Source organism: Kwoniella newhampshirensis, chromosome 12 (genome assembly GCF_039105145.1).
Source record: "Kwoniella newhampshirensis strain CBS 13917 chromosome 12, whole genome shotgun sequence".
In the NCBI taxonomy this organism is placed as follows: domain Eukaryota; kingdom Fungi; phylum Basidiomycota; class Tremellomycetes; order Tremellales; family Cryptococcaceae; genus Kwoniella; species Kwoniella newhampshirensis.
Window position 1 is genome coordinate 585184 of NC_089965.1, and position 15436 is coordinate 600619.

Below are 15436 nucleotides of genomic sequence, written 5' to 3' on the forward strand. Positions count from 1 at the left end.
ATGGCACCAGACAAAGGTGAGATCACTGGTCGTCCGACTGGACGATGTCCGATTGCTGTCGCTGACATACCTGCAGTCCGATGCCCTATCTGCGATTTGTCAGTGGCACAAGATGACATCAATCTTCATTTGGACCTGCAGTGTCGTGGCTCTTCTTCCGGAGCTGGTCCGTCCACGACGCCCGATCCCAGATCCATCACTTCGACGCACAGTCAATCATTTACTCAGACTCGGCTGAGAACTTCGCAAGATACAGAATCAACATCGCCTGATCGAGAGATCAAAGCTGTAGAAGATACGCCTTCGTCTAAACCGGGGCTGAAAGCTCGACGAGTCTCGGGCAAAGGAGAGGGAATAGCGTCGATCTTCAATAGCTCCTCGAACACTGGCCCATCGTCCACTAAGCGGAAGGTAAAGCCAGGACCATCGGATGTATTGGCAGAAGGAGGACCGGTAGTCGGCGAGGAAATGAGGAGTGCCGAGAAGAAACCGAGACTGAACCCTTTAGTAGCTAATCAACCGTGAGTTCCGCAGCGTCCCATCTTCCGCATTTGCTCCTAGTTCATGATGTATGTGCCAGACCTCGGGTTGACGCTTGTACCAAAGATTAGCTGAACGGTCGCGCCCTTCCACACTGGCCAAGTACATCGGACAGACTGACCTTGTCGGTCCCGGCAGCTTATTGCGAGCGAGAATAGAAGCGGGAGAGGGAGTGGGCAGCTGTATACTCTGGGGACCACCAGGCTGTGGTAAGACGTAAGCTTGTATTCGCCCTTTCCGAAGAGTTGGCTGATCACTGATCATGGTCGATCCATCAGAACCCTTGCTAGACTTATTGCGAAAACGGCGAATGCAGACTTCAAAGAGCTCTCAGCGACAAGGTAAGCCGTTCAAGACTAATTCCTGATCTCGAGAAGTATCATAGGATGTTGATGGCCTCCTTCTGACAGCTCAGGAACCTCAGATGTCAGACAGGTGTTTGAGCAAGCGAAGAATGGGCTGAAACTGACAGGCAGGTTAGTTTCCCTCATGTGCTGAATCTCAGTTCTGTAGGAGGAAACTCACGAGTCAGATAGACGGACAATCTTAATGGTGGATGAGATACATCGGTAGGTCTTGACATCTGCGATGAATCCCCCCTGATGCTCTCGCCGCTATCCAGACTGACATACCGTCCGGCCGCAGATTCAATAAACCTCAACAGGATTTGTTCCTCCCATATGTTGAGAACGGTTGGGTTCAGCTCATAGGCGCCACCACTGAGAATCCCTCCTTCAAGGTCAACGGAGCTCTGCTGAGTCGATGTCAGTGAGTGATCAGCGGAGCGAGCCACTGCATTCTGGTGCTGTGCTTACAGCTGACCTCGGCTCAGAGTATTCACCCTATCACCCCATACGCCTGAATCTCTCCAGACTATTCTACAGAACGCCCTTTCCTCAATCCCCGACCCGTTACCGCATCTTCCACCTGAGTTGCTACCTTTCCTCGCAGATGTTGCAGATGGAGATGCTCGCCAAGCTTTGAACGGTCTCGAATTAGCTCTCAAAGTCTGTCAGGCGCCTCGACAGACCAAACTCACCGAAAGTCGGACCAACGGCAGCAGTGATGGTGAGAAGGTGGACGAGGAGGAACAGAGGAAACGAGATGTAGAGCTGATGGATGCCGTACGGAGAGGGCTGAGAAAGGGGTACGATCGAAGTGGAGAAGAGAGATATGATATGATCTCTGCTTTGCACAAGTGTTTGAGAGGATCCGATGGCAGTGCTGCGATGTACTGGTTAGCGAGGTAAGAGCTTGGTACGCTTGAAACGTCTATCAGGCCTAATACTGATCTGCTGTTGTCCCTCAGAATGCTGACTGGTGGAGAAGATCCGCTCTACATCGCCAGGAGACTCGTAGTGATGTCCAGTGAGGACGTGGGACTAGCGGATGCTCAAGCCTTACCGTTGGTAAGTCATACTCCTCACAAAAACCAAAGACACGTGAAGAACTGGCTCTGAGGCTAAGATGTAAGAAACAGGCAATGGCAACGTATCAGGCTTGTCAAGTCATTGGCATGCCTGAATGTCGGATCAATCTTGCTGTCAGTGTTCCTATTTGATGAGGTATGAAAGATAGCTGACATCAAGTGGATGCTCATAGCATTGTGTAGCTTATCTGGCGGAGGCGCCAAAGTCGACTAGATCCTACACTGCATACAAAAGGGTATGTGTGTCTCTGTACCCACCGATTCACTTGAGCTTCGAAGTGTTGTGGGCTAAAAGCTACACGGAACCACATCTCGTGATGATGTTGACGTCGGAGCTGATACTCTTTTGACACCTCCACTAGGCGGAAAGTCTCGCGACGAGTCCACCTTTACCTGGGGTACCGCTCCAGATCCGGAATGCGCCTACTCAACTCATGAAGAAGTTGGGATACGGGAAGCGATACTCTTATGATCCAGATTACGCTCATCCAGTGTACAATGTGGGTTCAGAAAATCCGTCCTGCCTGTCTGCTTGTTCTCAGGTGTCGGCGGGCAAGTTTCTCAGGTGAGGAAATCGATGAGCTTATCTCAACGACTTTTGATGGTTGGTTCTAGGAATACTTACCTCACACACTCGCACAACATTCATCACATTCTGCTTTTCCCGATGAACACGTGTTGAAGAGATCGGAGATAGAAGCGAGAAGTAAGATGTGGGATGAGGATAGGCTGGGTGAGTGGGAATGGCGAGTCAATGGGAATAAAGAGTGGGAAGGGAGAGCGAGAAGATCGAGTGAGGGCGAGGGGAGAACGGGAGATGGGTTGGGGGGAGGGTCCGAGATCGTCAATCCACACGAAGAGGGTCGATAGATATAGAAATGCATATTACGTAGCTGGGAAAGAGCATCATTTCATTCAGCCATGGTAGAGGAGTACTGCATGTACTGTACAGTACGCATTCGATTCGAGAGAAGCGAAGAAGCACCGGACAGTGCAAGGGAGAGAATGCAGTGCCGTACTCGAAGCAGACAAGTCCTTCTGTCCCAAACAGGCAATGCATATTAGGTCAACATGCCAGCAAATGTTGATGCGATGCGATGCAACGGTAGATAGATATACACAATCAACAGGAAAGGGGGTCATACTCGTATCATCGCAAAGAAGAATTGTCCTATAAGTTCACCGCGCCATCCTGAGCGATTGTATCACACTCCCTCTCCTCTCTTGAACCTGCCATACTATCTGTCGTTCGGGCGACCAATCCTCGTCGTGGTGTATGCATCGGCCTCTTAGAGTTCTGTGAGATAGCAACTTCGTCAGCCACGACGATCTTCAAATCCCTCTACTACCCTCGTCCCCGTTCGTATGACTCGCCCTTCCTCACACTCCACGGTTAGATCGATATCTGGAGGTCGGACTCACCGGCCAGAACACTCTCTATGATCCTATTGATCGTCTCTTTCCTCCCACCTAGCTCCACCCCGTACTCCTCCTCGAGCTGCCTCCTCACTCCCTTCTTCGTCAACTTATCCAGATCCGCCTCTGCGCAGATCTTCTTGATCGAAGTCTCGAGCCGATCATCAGAGATACCTTGAGGACCAAGATTGATCGGTGGGGTATCGATCGGTAATGGCACGTCACCCAAGAAATTGGAAGTGGGTCTCGAATTGCCTTGAAATTGCGGGTGGGAGTTTGCTGGGTTAAGTTGCGATCCAGGTCTCAACTGAGGCGGGGGTGGATTATAAGTCGAATATGAGGATACCACTCGATGATCTAATTCCATTCCCATATCATGCGGCGTCTCCATTGGTCCTACTCCGCCTCCGGTAAGGGGATAGCTGGAAGCTCGAGGATTGAGGATTGGTTGACCGTAAAATGATCCACCGTACATGCTCCTCGCGTCTCCGCCTCCGATTTGTCCACCATACATGCTGAAGTGATCGCCGTAGATTGATCGCGCCTCCATTCCCATTCCCATAGGCAGATGTTGAACGCTTCCCATCGGACTACCCATCAGATCCCCACCATGAGGGTAGCCAAGTTGTGGGACAGCTCCGTAGACCGAGCCGCGCGACTGATCTCTCATGTCGGCGTAAGAACCCGTCGGAGAGATCCCTTTCGACCTAGGAGATGGGTCATAGCCCTCGTAGTTGTAGGCGGAAGCTGGTCTTGAGTCGTACTCGCCCTTCATGGAAGGCAGATATTTGTCCGAATGGACGGATTCTTGGTCCCACAGCTCATTCCTGTCGCTCAATCGGTATGTGTGCAATTCTCGATCAAGCTCAAAAACTCACTCGTAGTCATTCCAGCTCTTGAGCGGGATTGACCGAGGATCGAACTTGCCCTCATCCTATTACTAGCATCAGCTCAGTCCTCGATATCAGTTCATGCAGAACTCACATGGATGACAATCTTCTTTCCCTTTTCGCCAACAACTATAACATCTCATCAGCAAGAGCTCAGACTCGTGGTGACGTCGACCGCTTACCCAGTCTAGTGGAACCCCAACTGAAATCATCCATCTTCCAGAACGAGTACAGGGGGAGGAAGAACGAGAACACCGGGATTGCGAGGATGTAAACTGGTTCGACGTCACGTCATCAGCCTGAGCTTACATTGGGATCAAGGGATGCCGGCCACTCACAGATCATCCATGCGATCATATCCCATCTCATTCGGAACAGGAATATCAAAGCTTGCAGACCATAGATGGCGGCCAGCATGATGATACTGAGGGTAGGAATCGTCGATCCATCATGCACAATCAGATAGATCAGGTATCCGATCTGTCATTTCCAGCTCTGTCAGCGCTCCATGAGGTTTCGTGCAACTTCGCACTCACATAAGCCACAGTGACAGGTGCGATGATTGTCGATAGCAGATCTATGAATACCACGAATCTCATCGAGAAACAACAAAAACCACAAAGCTGGTCCAGGAAGACCAATTCCGCCAAGTTGTGCACTGTTGAATTGATCCATCTTCGCCTTTGACTAAGCAAAACTCCAGTAGAATCAGGAGCCACCGTTTCCGCATGAGCGTCTCGAACAAATTTTGTCTTGTAGTCTTGAAAATGCTTGAGAACCAATGTGGTTAGGTATCGATCTTCTCCTAAATGAAGCAGGTTTTTCAGATGCAATGTATCCACTCGATTCTCCGAGTAGTCCTGAATGATACCATTTGATATGAAAAGGGGTTTGTGAGTATCAGGCGATCGCAATCGGTACATCGAGAAACACCCGGGTAAGCAAGTGATGGATCCAAAAAGACTTTCGAAAGATTTGGCGAGATGGTGAGAGATGAAATACTCGTACACCTGACCGATCGGTCAATCAGCTGAAGTCTCGCGCGTTGCGGATCCTAGTACCCACTTGTGACATCGTGACCACAGACTGCTTGGCGTTGGCAATCGACGTCTCTCCACAAACACCGATAATCTTCTTGTCGTGCATCATCCTGACTGGGTCGTCAGTGACGCGCCGGTGCGGGAGGCAACGTGCACTCACGCGGAAACAAGCCTGTTCAGAGACATCTCCTCGACCGTGGTATCCGCATCTACCATGAAAAGGTATTCGTAGAAACTGGGATTGACACCGATAACATTCTTGATCTGATGATACATCTCTAGTTCCAAGGGGTTCATAGGAGCATTGAAGTGGACCTTGACAAGTGCGCGTCAGATATCTGCTGACTGGACACGGGCTGCAGCTGAACTCACCTTATTCAGGAAGTGCATGACGATCATTTGTGAGTCTCGCTTGCCTCTGTTGCCAGGCTTGGGCCTTTCGGTGGGCTTCCCGACTTTGACAACAACCAAATAGGGTACGACATGCCCTGCACATTCGTACAGCCCTGCATAGATCTTCCCCATGTTGTGCTGCTTGGCTCCTTCGCCCAACGACTGGAAACTGAGAGGCTCCGGATCGACATTCGCATCCACCCCGAGGATATCTAGGACTATTGCCGGTGTAGGCTTGTCATTGCCATATCCTTTGATGTTGCCGTCACAAATGATCATTATCAGTTTCCGCTTGTCGTCGTACTTGAGTCGAACAAGGGAATCAATCGTCCGTCGCAGCGATTCCTCCCCTTCGGTGTAACAAGGTACTTGGCAAATGACGAACTTGTCGTGGTTTTCTGGAGCTCTAGTGGAGCCGAAATATAACGCAGCGATGAATTTGAATCCGATGATGGAGACCATGGCGATACTGAGAGCGAGAAGAATATACGTCGAGAACTGACACTGAGCCGAGTCTCGAGTGTCGACTTTGCCTATGATGAAAAGGTTTCGCAGACATACCTTTTGCCTTGCAACGACGTCCGAGCCAACAGTCGACGAAAGGCCATCTAGGAGCGCAGTTACATCTTTACCGGCGTTGTATGTAAAGAGAGATACAACCTGATCTGACATAAACTTTCTATCCGCTTGATCGTCGCTAGAAAGATTGACACCGTTCGGGGGCTTCAGTCCTCCTCCGTTTTGTTGGATATACGTCGTCAGCTCATATACGATGTTGTCGTAAATGGCAACAGCCCGACCAGCCGAAGCCATGCTCTTGATGTCTTTCTTGGTATATCCCATAAACCCGACGCGGAACCGGTGTCGCATCATGATCATCATCTCGGCATACCAATCCGGTCTGGAATCGTTGGTGAAAGCTCGAAAGTCGTGGTACTGTGAAAACGGATCCGAAGTATTGGTAGTGTCGAGGGTCACGTATGGACTGATCGAACCAGTGGTCCCGTCACACAAAGCCGATACTTGCACCGGGAAAAGATTAGAAGCGTCCAAACCACCATACTGCATGATGCTCTTGGTTGGCACGACAGAAACAGCGGTGAGATGCGTGGGTGCGATTTGTGAGAGATCGAAAACTTCTCCTCGGATGGCCACAAAGGCATTGTTCGGATTTTGTTTGTAGCTATGGCTCGCCAATTCGCTCGTACTGTAGACATGCTGAGTTGGGCAAATGACGGGACCGAGAACCGCGATGACGAAGATTGTGCAGCCACAGATGAACCAAATGATCATGTTGATAGCAAGCTTTTCCCTCCAAGCCTGTCTGATGTCTTGCCTTTTCATGCCACCGAGTTTAGACAAGAGAAACCCTGGTATCCAGAAGGTGAGAATCGTACACAGCCAAACCCATCTCCGTCTAGCGATAGACTCTTTATACTCTTCCGTTATTTCCCCATCTAGAGGGTCCGCATCCAAGGGATCTTTCTCGTCTCTGTGATCCAAATCTCGAAACATGTTACGCGATGGTGCATAAGCCTCTGTGCCGATATTAGATGCGGTGTCGCCAAATTGACTGGTAATTTGACTTGGGGCAAAGCTTCTCGGATCATCGCAATCATCCGGAGAGTCTGGTCGAAGAGGCTGAGCATGCTCAACGAGGGGCAAGGCCGCGTTGGAATCGTTGTTGTGGTAAGGATCGTTGTACCCTAGGGCTGGAGATGCAACAGGGGAGGTGTCTTGATGATACGGCGAAAAGGGGTCCAACTTATTGTCATTTCCATCTTGGAATTCCATGTCTTCTCTTCGATGCTGTTGTTCCTCCTTTTCCTCTAATCGTAACCGATCCTCGAAGCAATGGAAAACAGCGTGAGAGAGGAAGACCTGAAAGACGGTTAGTGTGGACTTGTGGAATGACAGCTTTCGAACGCACTAGGTTCACACCGATTCCCAAATGCTGATCACTAAGCTTCAAGACTCTCTTCAGATCCTGCAGCCTATCGACATGCGCAGGTCCCTCCAAGATGCCCCGCACCTCAAACTCTCGAGTGTAACGCTCGCAAGCCTCCCGATGTGTCATGCGGACCTCATATGACATCCGTAGCCGCTGTGCCATCTCCGTGAGACCCACACTCCGTATCTGTCCTTTCACGCAGCGTATTTCGACTTGAGAGGGTAGTTGACTGTCGTTGGGTCGAAGACAGAAAGCAAACCATGGCTGGGCTTGGTTGAAGGTCTGTAGTAGTTTATCGAGCGCTGCCCAGTGTTGACCCGCCATGCATTGAAGCTCGTTTCCAGCTGAAGTGTCATTCCCGCCACCGACCTCGTCATCATCATCGACACCTTCCTCTTCTGCGACCGCCATGAGCCGCCTTCCCTTCTTTCTTCTGGTGGAGGGAGCACGCATGGGTCGGACAGGTTGCTGAATAGCGACGATAGTTTCGTCGTTCCGCGGGTGAGCTTGCATTGTGATGGTTCTGGATGAGAAGAGACTCTTGACAAAAGGATTGTTAGAGCCCTGATGCTCCGATACCGCTTGTGGTCCGTTCACACCACCTCGAAGGAGCCTGAGTATGTCAGCACTCGTTTCATTAGCATTGCGCTCGAGGAAGTTCTCAGTCGAGTAGGTGACCGGTCCGTCGTAGTGGTTGATCGTGAAGGATGCTCCGCCACTTCGACTGTTTGTGGCGAGGGAGAAGGAAGCGTGACCGTTGTATCGTTTCCCCATCGTCTCAAGGGAATTGGCCTCGTTACGTTTCTTCCTCGCTAAGTCATCGAGAACGAATATGAGGCCACCCTTGGGTTCAGACAGCAGCTTCAGACACTCGGTGTTGTCGAAGTACGGCAATCTCATCGCGGTCAGCTTCTCATTGCTGGCCTCCTCCAAGCTCGCTTCATGTATTCGATGTAACACCCAATTGTGAAGCTTTTCATTCGCGAAGTTGAAGCAGAATTGATCCACAGAGTTCGAGGTAACGGTGGGACCAGAATTGTTTTGGATGCCTGGAAGATCTAGAAGTGCGATGAAGGAGCCGAAGGAGTCTTTGCAGAGCTTCTGATTGATATTCTCGTTCAGCCATGAAAAGAGCAAGGAGTATAAAGTTCGAGCCAGCTCATCTCGTACTTGCTCCGCTTGCTCGGCGTCCAAGAAGGTTGTGCAGACTTCTTTCCTCATCAACACAGTCTTGAAGGAGAAGAGTTCTGCCAGAGATTCTTGAGAAACGCCCAAGAATTCGGCGACAGTTGTCAACACGTCGAAATTCGAAACAATTGCCCCCTCGTGGTGATTTCCACCACTGGTAAATCCAAGATTGCCAATGTGAAGGATGGTAGCGAGTAGCTGGCACACCTGAGCGACGAGTCGATTTGAGAATCCCACTATTTTGAACGCCTGCTTGAGCTGTGCGAAGCGCTGTCGATCATCGGTACCGGTACGTCTTACTCTGCTTTGCAGATACCGGTAGTGAGATACCTCTTGAAGCTTTAGGAACGACTTCTCATCACCTTGGACACCGGTGACGAGGTAGTAAAAGACGTGGAAATTCCGTTCTCCCGCAGTTGGTATCTGGGACACACGAGACCGCTCAAAATAGTATTCGATTGTCTTCACCCCTTCCAGTCGACCGCGATCATTGAATTGGAGTTCGGTGTAGTTGCCGAATCGCGAAGCATTGTCGTTGGTGAGTGTGTGAGCGTTACCAAAGCATTCGAGGATAAACTGAGGTCTGTGAGCCATGAAAGTCTCATGGATGGGCCTGGCAACGAAGAGAGCTCACCTCGGCGTTCGCAATCTGACTGCCGATCCTGGAGCCTTTCTTCCCGGGACTGGCTACACTGACTTCTGATATCGCTTTGATGGCCAGTCTCCGCATCTCCGTCTTCCCCGATCCGACAGGTCCACTACGCTGTATTAGCTACGCGATCGACAGCGAGAGCATGCAAACGATCAGCTCACCTCATGACGATGATCTGATCCTGCCTTGTCCGACGCATGTTGTAATACGCGTTCAAACCCAGTTTGAATAGATGAGGTCCCAGTGACTCCTTCTGCTTAGCTCCGTCTCCCTCCCGCGACGCATCATCATCGACTCTGATTCTGTAATACTCCGCCACGTAATCTTGCAGCGACGCATCGCCGTTTATGGGAAGGTATGTATGAGGGTTGACCGATACGATGGCGGTGGGCGAGATGGAGGTGTAAGGTTGTGCTGCGAGGAATCGTTCTCGGAGTGTGGCGAGCACGGTGTCTTCGGCGACGGACGGGAGTGCACTGATCAGCGGAATGACAGTCAGCCTGCGAAGAGCGGTCGGATACGATCAAGAAGAAAGAAACATGCCACAAATCGGTGATGCCCTCGAAGTGCGACGCATTGCGAGATCGAGAAGGTCCAGTCCCTTGAGAGCCGGAAGATGACATGGTCCGAGGTGAAGTATGACCAAGACCCACTCAATGATCCGAGACAACGCCGTGGAAGGAGGATGTAGTGAATTTTAGAAAAGAGGAGATTGTTAGGACGGACGAAGAGATGTGGGAAGATCGATCTTCCAAGGAGTTGGGCGACAGCATAAAGGAATTGAGATCGCAAGTGGAAGCAAAGGGGATCATTTCCTGTTGATTATGCTTCAGGTGGTGGAAGGCTGTGCGAATAGGCGGGCTTGTGTGTGTCGAGTTTGACTGGTTTCTCTTCTCTTGTTTATCGACGAATACCCATCACACATACTTTATCGTTCTGCAGTGAGCATGCTCTATCTCTGTTACCATGCGACACATGTCAAGGACGTACGAGATGACACGATGCATGCGTGCATGAACGCAATGCGGTCATGCGATTATGTGCTGCCATGCGCGATTGACTTTTCTACCTCTATGCTGCTTTCTCTCGTGTAAGTTAACTGAAAAAGCGGTCCAAGCGTTTCTGAAACTTGGGAGATTCACCTCCACCGCCGGTTCCCCTCCCGCCCTGAATATCGGTCATGTATATTCACCCCTCACTTTATCTGTTGGCCACCGAATTCTCCGCAAATATCCGAATGTGGTTGTTTTCTTCTTCCTTACCGTGGAATGCGGGTTGGAATGCGGGGGGAAAAGGTCGGAATCATCCCCCCCTCTCGTCCAGTCAACTGGCTAGATCCTCTTTCCGCTTTTCAACCTGTCTGACAACTTTTTCCATACCATTCTTCGCCATCATCTCCCTCCTCTACCTGTCAATCACATCTGCCAGCACTCCGAAATGGTACGTATGTAATGCCAGATCAAGAATCAGCCCCGCTGACCTGATTGCGTCGTTCCTCGCCTTTTTCTGCAGAACAAAACGTATGTCTGCACCTATTTTCATTCATCGTGGTCATGGCAGTTTACTGATGGTTATCACCTACGCAGCGTTCTTTACGTCTCTGGCTTCTCTGCCAACCTCCGAGCTAGGGACCTTGCCTACGAGTTCGAGCGTTACGGACGTCTCATCAGGTGTGATATTCCTGCTCTCAAGTCAGCTTCCTCTTCTCGTGAGTGATCAGTTCAGGTTCTCACCCGCCTCATACAGACAGTGCCGAAGGGCATCACTCTTCTGCAACCCCTGTTATTCTATTTTTCCATCCCATTCATACCTACCCAAATCTGTGTGTATCTCCCTGGACCTAGCCTCATACATTTCGTTGTTATAAAAGGCATCGAACCCAGCTACAAGCAAGTGACGATCGTCTAAAACCCGAGTGCGTTCCTACACTTTCGTCATTGGCGAGGGCCACGATCCGAAGCGATCGACCAAGTGAAAGAGTCAGACCGATCAGCAACTCCACTTCTTCTCCCCCGTTTGGCGTTCTCCCCTATCCAAGCGTGTGACATCCCCTACAGAAGGACGCCTTTGCGTTTCTACGAGGTTCGAGCGATATCGCAGCGAGCCGACAACCGGGTTGTCTTATTCAATGAACGGATCGAAAGAAATATGCTCTCGAGAGGGCAAGAAGCTTACACCATGATTCCGAATGCAGCTTTTGCCTTTGTTGAATTCCGTCGAGAGGCTGATGCCGAGGACGCTTACTACGACATGTGAGTGGAATATGATCATGGCCGATGTTTCTACTTACAAGCCTCCTCACGCGCAGGCATGGTCGCTCTATCGACGGTCGAAGAATCGCTGTCCAATGGGCTAAGAGGCCCCCTAGCTCCGCCTGGAGGCATGATGGGTAAGTCACCGACTCGATTTGAGTCTGTGTGTTCTCCGCGATTTCCCCTTGGGCAAAGTTATAACATTTGTGCTTATCAAAAACTATCCACAGCTCCGGAGGCGATCGTCGCGATGCTCCTCGTGACAGTGGTCGCGATCGGGACTATGATCGGGACAGACGAAGATCCCCTCCACGCCGAAGATCTCCGTCACCTCGACGCGATGATCGCGATCAAGACAGGGACCACGGCCGGCGACGATCTGTATCTCCCCGACGGGATGAGAAGGAAAGAGACAGACAAGAGGCAAGGTCCGTCTCGCCTATCAGGGAGAAGGAGACGAACGGCAACGGGGATAGAGAAGCAAAATACGGAGAAGATATGGATGAGGATAGGGAGAGGCGAAATGATTGATGGTAGAATGAGTCACGACTTGCTTTACCATGCCATGCATCCCGCGCTCATCCGACGTACCATCGAGTGATTCGTCAGGACTGTACTGCCACCTGGCTCGCACGTATCAATGGTACTGCGGTAAACAGGTGTCGTCCGGCAGATGGCTTATGTGAGGGGCTCCGATAGAGCTGTATCCGACCTCTTGAAGCTGGTTCACCTGGCCTGTCTCTACTACTTACTGCCTTCAAGGCCGATGAGGTTTGCTATTGTTGCCTGCTTGACCAATTCACGATAGCAATCATGAAAGGTATGTTGGTTTGCATTACTGAACCGGCTCGTCTGAGGGCTTTGTCACAGTCATCGTGAAGCACGCAGGACAGATTCATCCTGTCGAGCTCGACTCATCGCAGCCGGTTTCCGCTTTCAAAAATGTTATATTCTTCGCGACAGGAGTGCCAATCGGTGAGTGTATTTTCTTTAGGTAGTGACTGACCACAGGTCATAGATAGGATGAAGGTAATGATTAAGAGCATCCTTCTTAAGGTGAGCGCTTGTCAACTTTGTCACACCTCGACAAGCTGACGCGGTTGTTATTTCAGGATGATTCCGATCTCTCCAAGATGGCCATCAAACCCGTGAGTTCTCGCCATTGTGTTGGACACCACCCTTACTGCAGCCGCATAGGACCAAGCAATAACGGTGAGGCAAGATCGGTCAGGAACTCAGACTTATGACTAGGTCATCGGTACTTCTGGGCCCCTTCCTGCCCCTCCCACGCAGCCCACACTCTTTCGTGAGTGCTCGTCGCCGAGGACGCTTTACTGATGGGTAGTGGAGGATATGGATAAGTCGCAGATCGCTTTAGCTGTGAGTCTTGTTGTTAGACTAAGCTCATGCAGCAACAGACCGGGAATCCACCTGGCCTTGTAAACCTTGGTCAAACCTGTTATCTGAATTCAACTATCCAAGCTTTGCGCACAGTACCCGAGCTTCGCACGGCCCTCCAGGAGTGAGTTGCGTATCGGTAATCAGCTTATGACAGGTTTTCTTCGCCTTCCGCAGATCCTGACGCGAGATTAGCTACATCTCTGAAGAGCTTGTACTCGGGATTGGCACACACAACCGATGCCATTCCGCCCTTCGCTTTGTTGAACAACCTTCGAGTGCTGGCTCCCCAGTTCGCTGAACAGGACAATCACGGACATTTCTCGCAGCAAGGTGAGTGAAAGCAGGCGAATGACGCTGATTATGGAAGATGCGGATGAGGCGTGGACGCAGATCGTTTCTTCCCTGCGTGCGAGCTTGTCGGCCGAGACAAGCAGTGCATCAATTGTTGATCGGCTTATGGCCGTTGAGTTCAGCCAAACGTGAGTGTCTCACCTACAAACACCTAATAACAGTCTTCAATGCATCGATGCTCCCGACGAGCCCTCATCAACCAGTAAAGAGATCGCTCTGAAGCTAGAGTGTAATATATCGATATCCACAAACTATCTAGCCTCTGGTATCCTGGATGTGAGTGCTCCAGTTAGAGTGATCCAGCTAATCAGCCCAAGAGTCTCAATCAGCAAATTGAGAAGACAAGCCCCTCTCTTGGCCGAATGGCCACATACTCACAGTGAGCGATGCCGGGCTAGATCGTGCTAATGGAGAGACAATCTCGCTTGTCCCGCTTGCCCCCGACCCTGGTCGTTCACATGGTGAGTCTGTCTTCTCAATAGAAGCTGATATAACCAGGTCCGTTTCTACTGGCGCAGAGACATTCAGTAAGCTATGTTCGTAGCGAGCGCATGACAGTTCTCAATTTAGCTTTGCAGGAAAAAGGCAAAGATTATGCGAAAGGTTAAATTTCCACTTCAACTCGACGTTTCTGAAATGGTGGGTCCGTTACACCTGACCTCTACTGACTCAAAACAGGTGACAGACGAGTTAAGACAACAGATCCAGCCAGTCAACTCCGCCGTAAAGCAGATTTTGAAGGAAAGGGACGATCGTGCAAAGCTATACAGAAGGTCGGCAGGCACTCTAGGCGGTGTAGAATTGAGCGAGGCCGAAATCAGGGCGACAGAGCAACTCAAAGTTCAAGAGGCAGCTGGAGTACTCCATCAGAGCATCGAAATGAGTAATGCATCGGCAATGTATGAGTTATGGGGTGAGTGTTATGTCTCTGAGCTTCGCTAACCTAGCCAGCTATGGTCACCCACAAGGGCGCCTCCGCAGATTCTGGTAAGTCGGACCGAATGCATGCGTCACTCACGAAGCAGGCCACTACATAGGATGGACGCGAAAGGAGAGCAGTGCTCCAGTCCCATCAGGCGAAGAGGATTGGTATAAATTCGATGGTGGGTCGAATGCCTGGAGGATCAAGCTGACTTAGCAGACGATAAAGTTTCGGTTGTCAAAGCGTAAGTTGGCATACACAATCGCCGCTGATGGTCAGTGATAAAGTCCTGTCCATGGATGGTGGCGGCGAAGACTCGGTTGCATACATTCTACTTTATCGGTGAGTACGGATTGTTGAGGCTGAGCTGATCGGATCAGAGCCGTGGAGATCTAAGCAATTTCACCCACGTTCGAAACTGCGACAGAAGATCCACCCAAAACTCCAACCTCGTGATATACAATCTTTTTCTTATTGTAAATGACTGCCATATGCATCGCCATTTGAAATATCCACACGGATTGTGAAGCCAAAACAACGAGCGCTCATTGTTCCATGTCTCAACTCGATGTTACAACATGTGCAGCATCGAAAGAGAACAAAGCGGAAGATCAAGCCGCGATCGTGCCTTTTGAAGTTTCAGGTTGAAACTTCGGGCCAGATGAGCAATCTTTTTGTTCTTCATATGTGATGATCCTGGCCTAGCAAACTCACTCATTGGAACAGGGCTCATGTGCTTGACCGCAGGGGTTCATGCATGCCGAATCTGACCAGAACAAAAGGAATGTTCGAGTTGAGCTGCACGGCATACAGCTGAGTCGCGGGCCTTTTGTTCTGACCCTGAGGATACCTCCGCCACGGCTGGCTATTGCAACTATTGCTTTTGTTCGCGGCAAGAAAAGCCCTTCCTTTTTCCTTTTTGTCCTTGTGTTTGCGGCTGTACACCCTCACCTTCCAGGTATATAAGGCATCCAACCCCCCCAGATATTCCATGAGTCAACAACAAGAACC

At 50.5% G+C, this 15436-nt stretch overlaps 4 protein-coding genes across 4 annotated transcripts; 3 read left to right on the top strand and 1 right to left on the bottom strand.

Moving 5' to 3' along the window:
• On the top strand, window positions 1-2839 carry IAR55_005798 (uncharacterized protein; the record flags this gene model as incomplete). Its single annotated transcript, XM_066948888.1, has 13 exons — window positions 1-16; window positions 77-521; window positions 607-756; window positions 819-881; window positions 951-1016; window positions 1077-1109; window positions 1186-1308; window positions 1373-1786; window positions 1850-1949; window positions 2021-2083; window positions 2143-2205; window positions 2332-2469; window positions 2585-2839. The coding sequence occupies 13 exons, from the start codon at window positions 1-3 to the stop codon at window positions 2837-2839; spliced, it is 1929 nt and encodes a 642-aa protein (XP_066800661.1).
• Window positions 2840-3258: 419 nt separating this feature from the next.
• IAR55_005799 (uncharacterized protein) lies at window positions 3259-10122 on the bottom strand (the record flags this gene model as incomplete). The annotated part of the gene is made up of 14 exons (XM_066948889.1): window positions 3259-3266; window positions 3392-4212; window positions 4264-4319; window positions 4370-4404; window positions 4458-4550; window positions 4614-4755; window positions 4812-5285; window positions 5341-5425; window positions 5476-5630; window positions 5688-7589; window positions 7639-9423; window positions 9482-9605; window positions 9661-9975; window positions 10043-10122. The coding sequence occupies 14 exons, from the start codon at window positions 10120-10122 to the stop codon at window positions 3259-3261; spliced, it is 6075 nt and encodes a 2024-aa protein (XP_066800662.1).
• An 814-nt stretch (window positions 10123-10936) lies between these two features.
• IAR55_005800 (uncharacterized protein) lies at window positions 10937-12282 on the top strand (the record flags this gene model as incomplete). Its single annotated transcript, XM_066948890.1, has 6 exons — window positions 10937-10939; window positions 11012-11019; window positions 11086-11207; window positions 11694-11751; window positions 11808-11888; window positions 11982-12282. 6 exons carry the CDS (start codon window positions 10937-10939, stop codon window positions 12280-12282), a joined length of 573 nt encoding a protein of 190 aa, XP_066800663.1.
• Window positions 12283-12564: 282 nt separating this feature from the next.
• On the top strand, window positions 12565-14771 carry IAR55_005801 (uncharacterized protein; the record flags this gene model as incomplete). Its single annotated transcript, XM_066948891.1, has 12 exons — window positions 12565-12571; window positions 12622-12726; window positions 12770-12807; window positions 12864-12899; window positions 13003-13057; window positions 13327-13482; window positions 13763-13779; window positions 14002-14030; window positions 14082-14416; window positions 14485-14490; window positions 14541-14606; window positions 14713-14771. The coding sequence occupies 12 exons, from the start codon at window positions 12565-12567 to the stop codon at window positions 14769-14771; spliced, it is 909 nt and encodes a 302-aa protein (XP_066800664.1).
• Window positions 14772-15436: the final 665 nt, after the last annotated feature.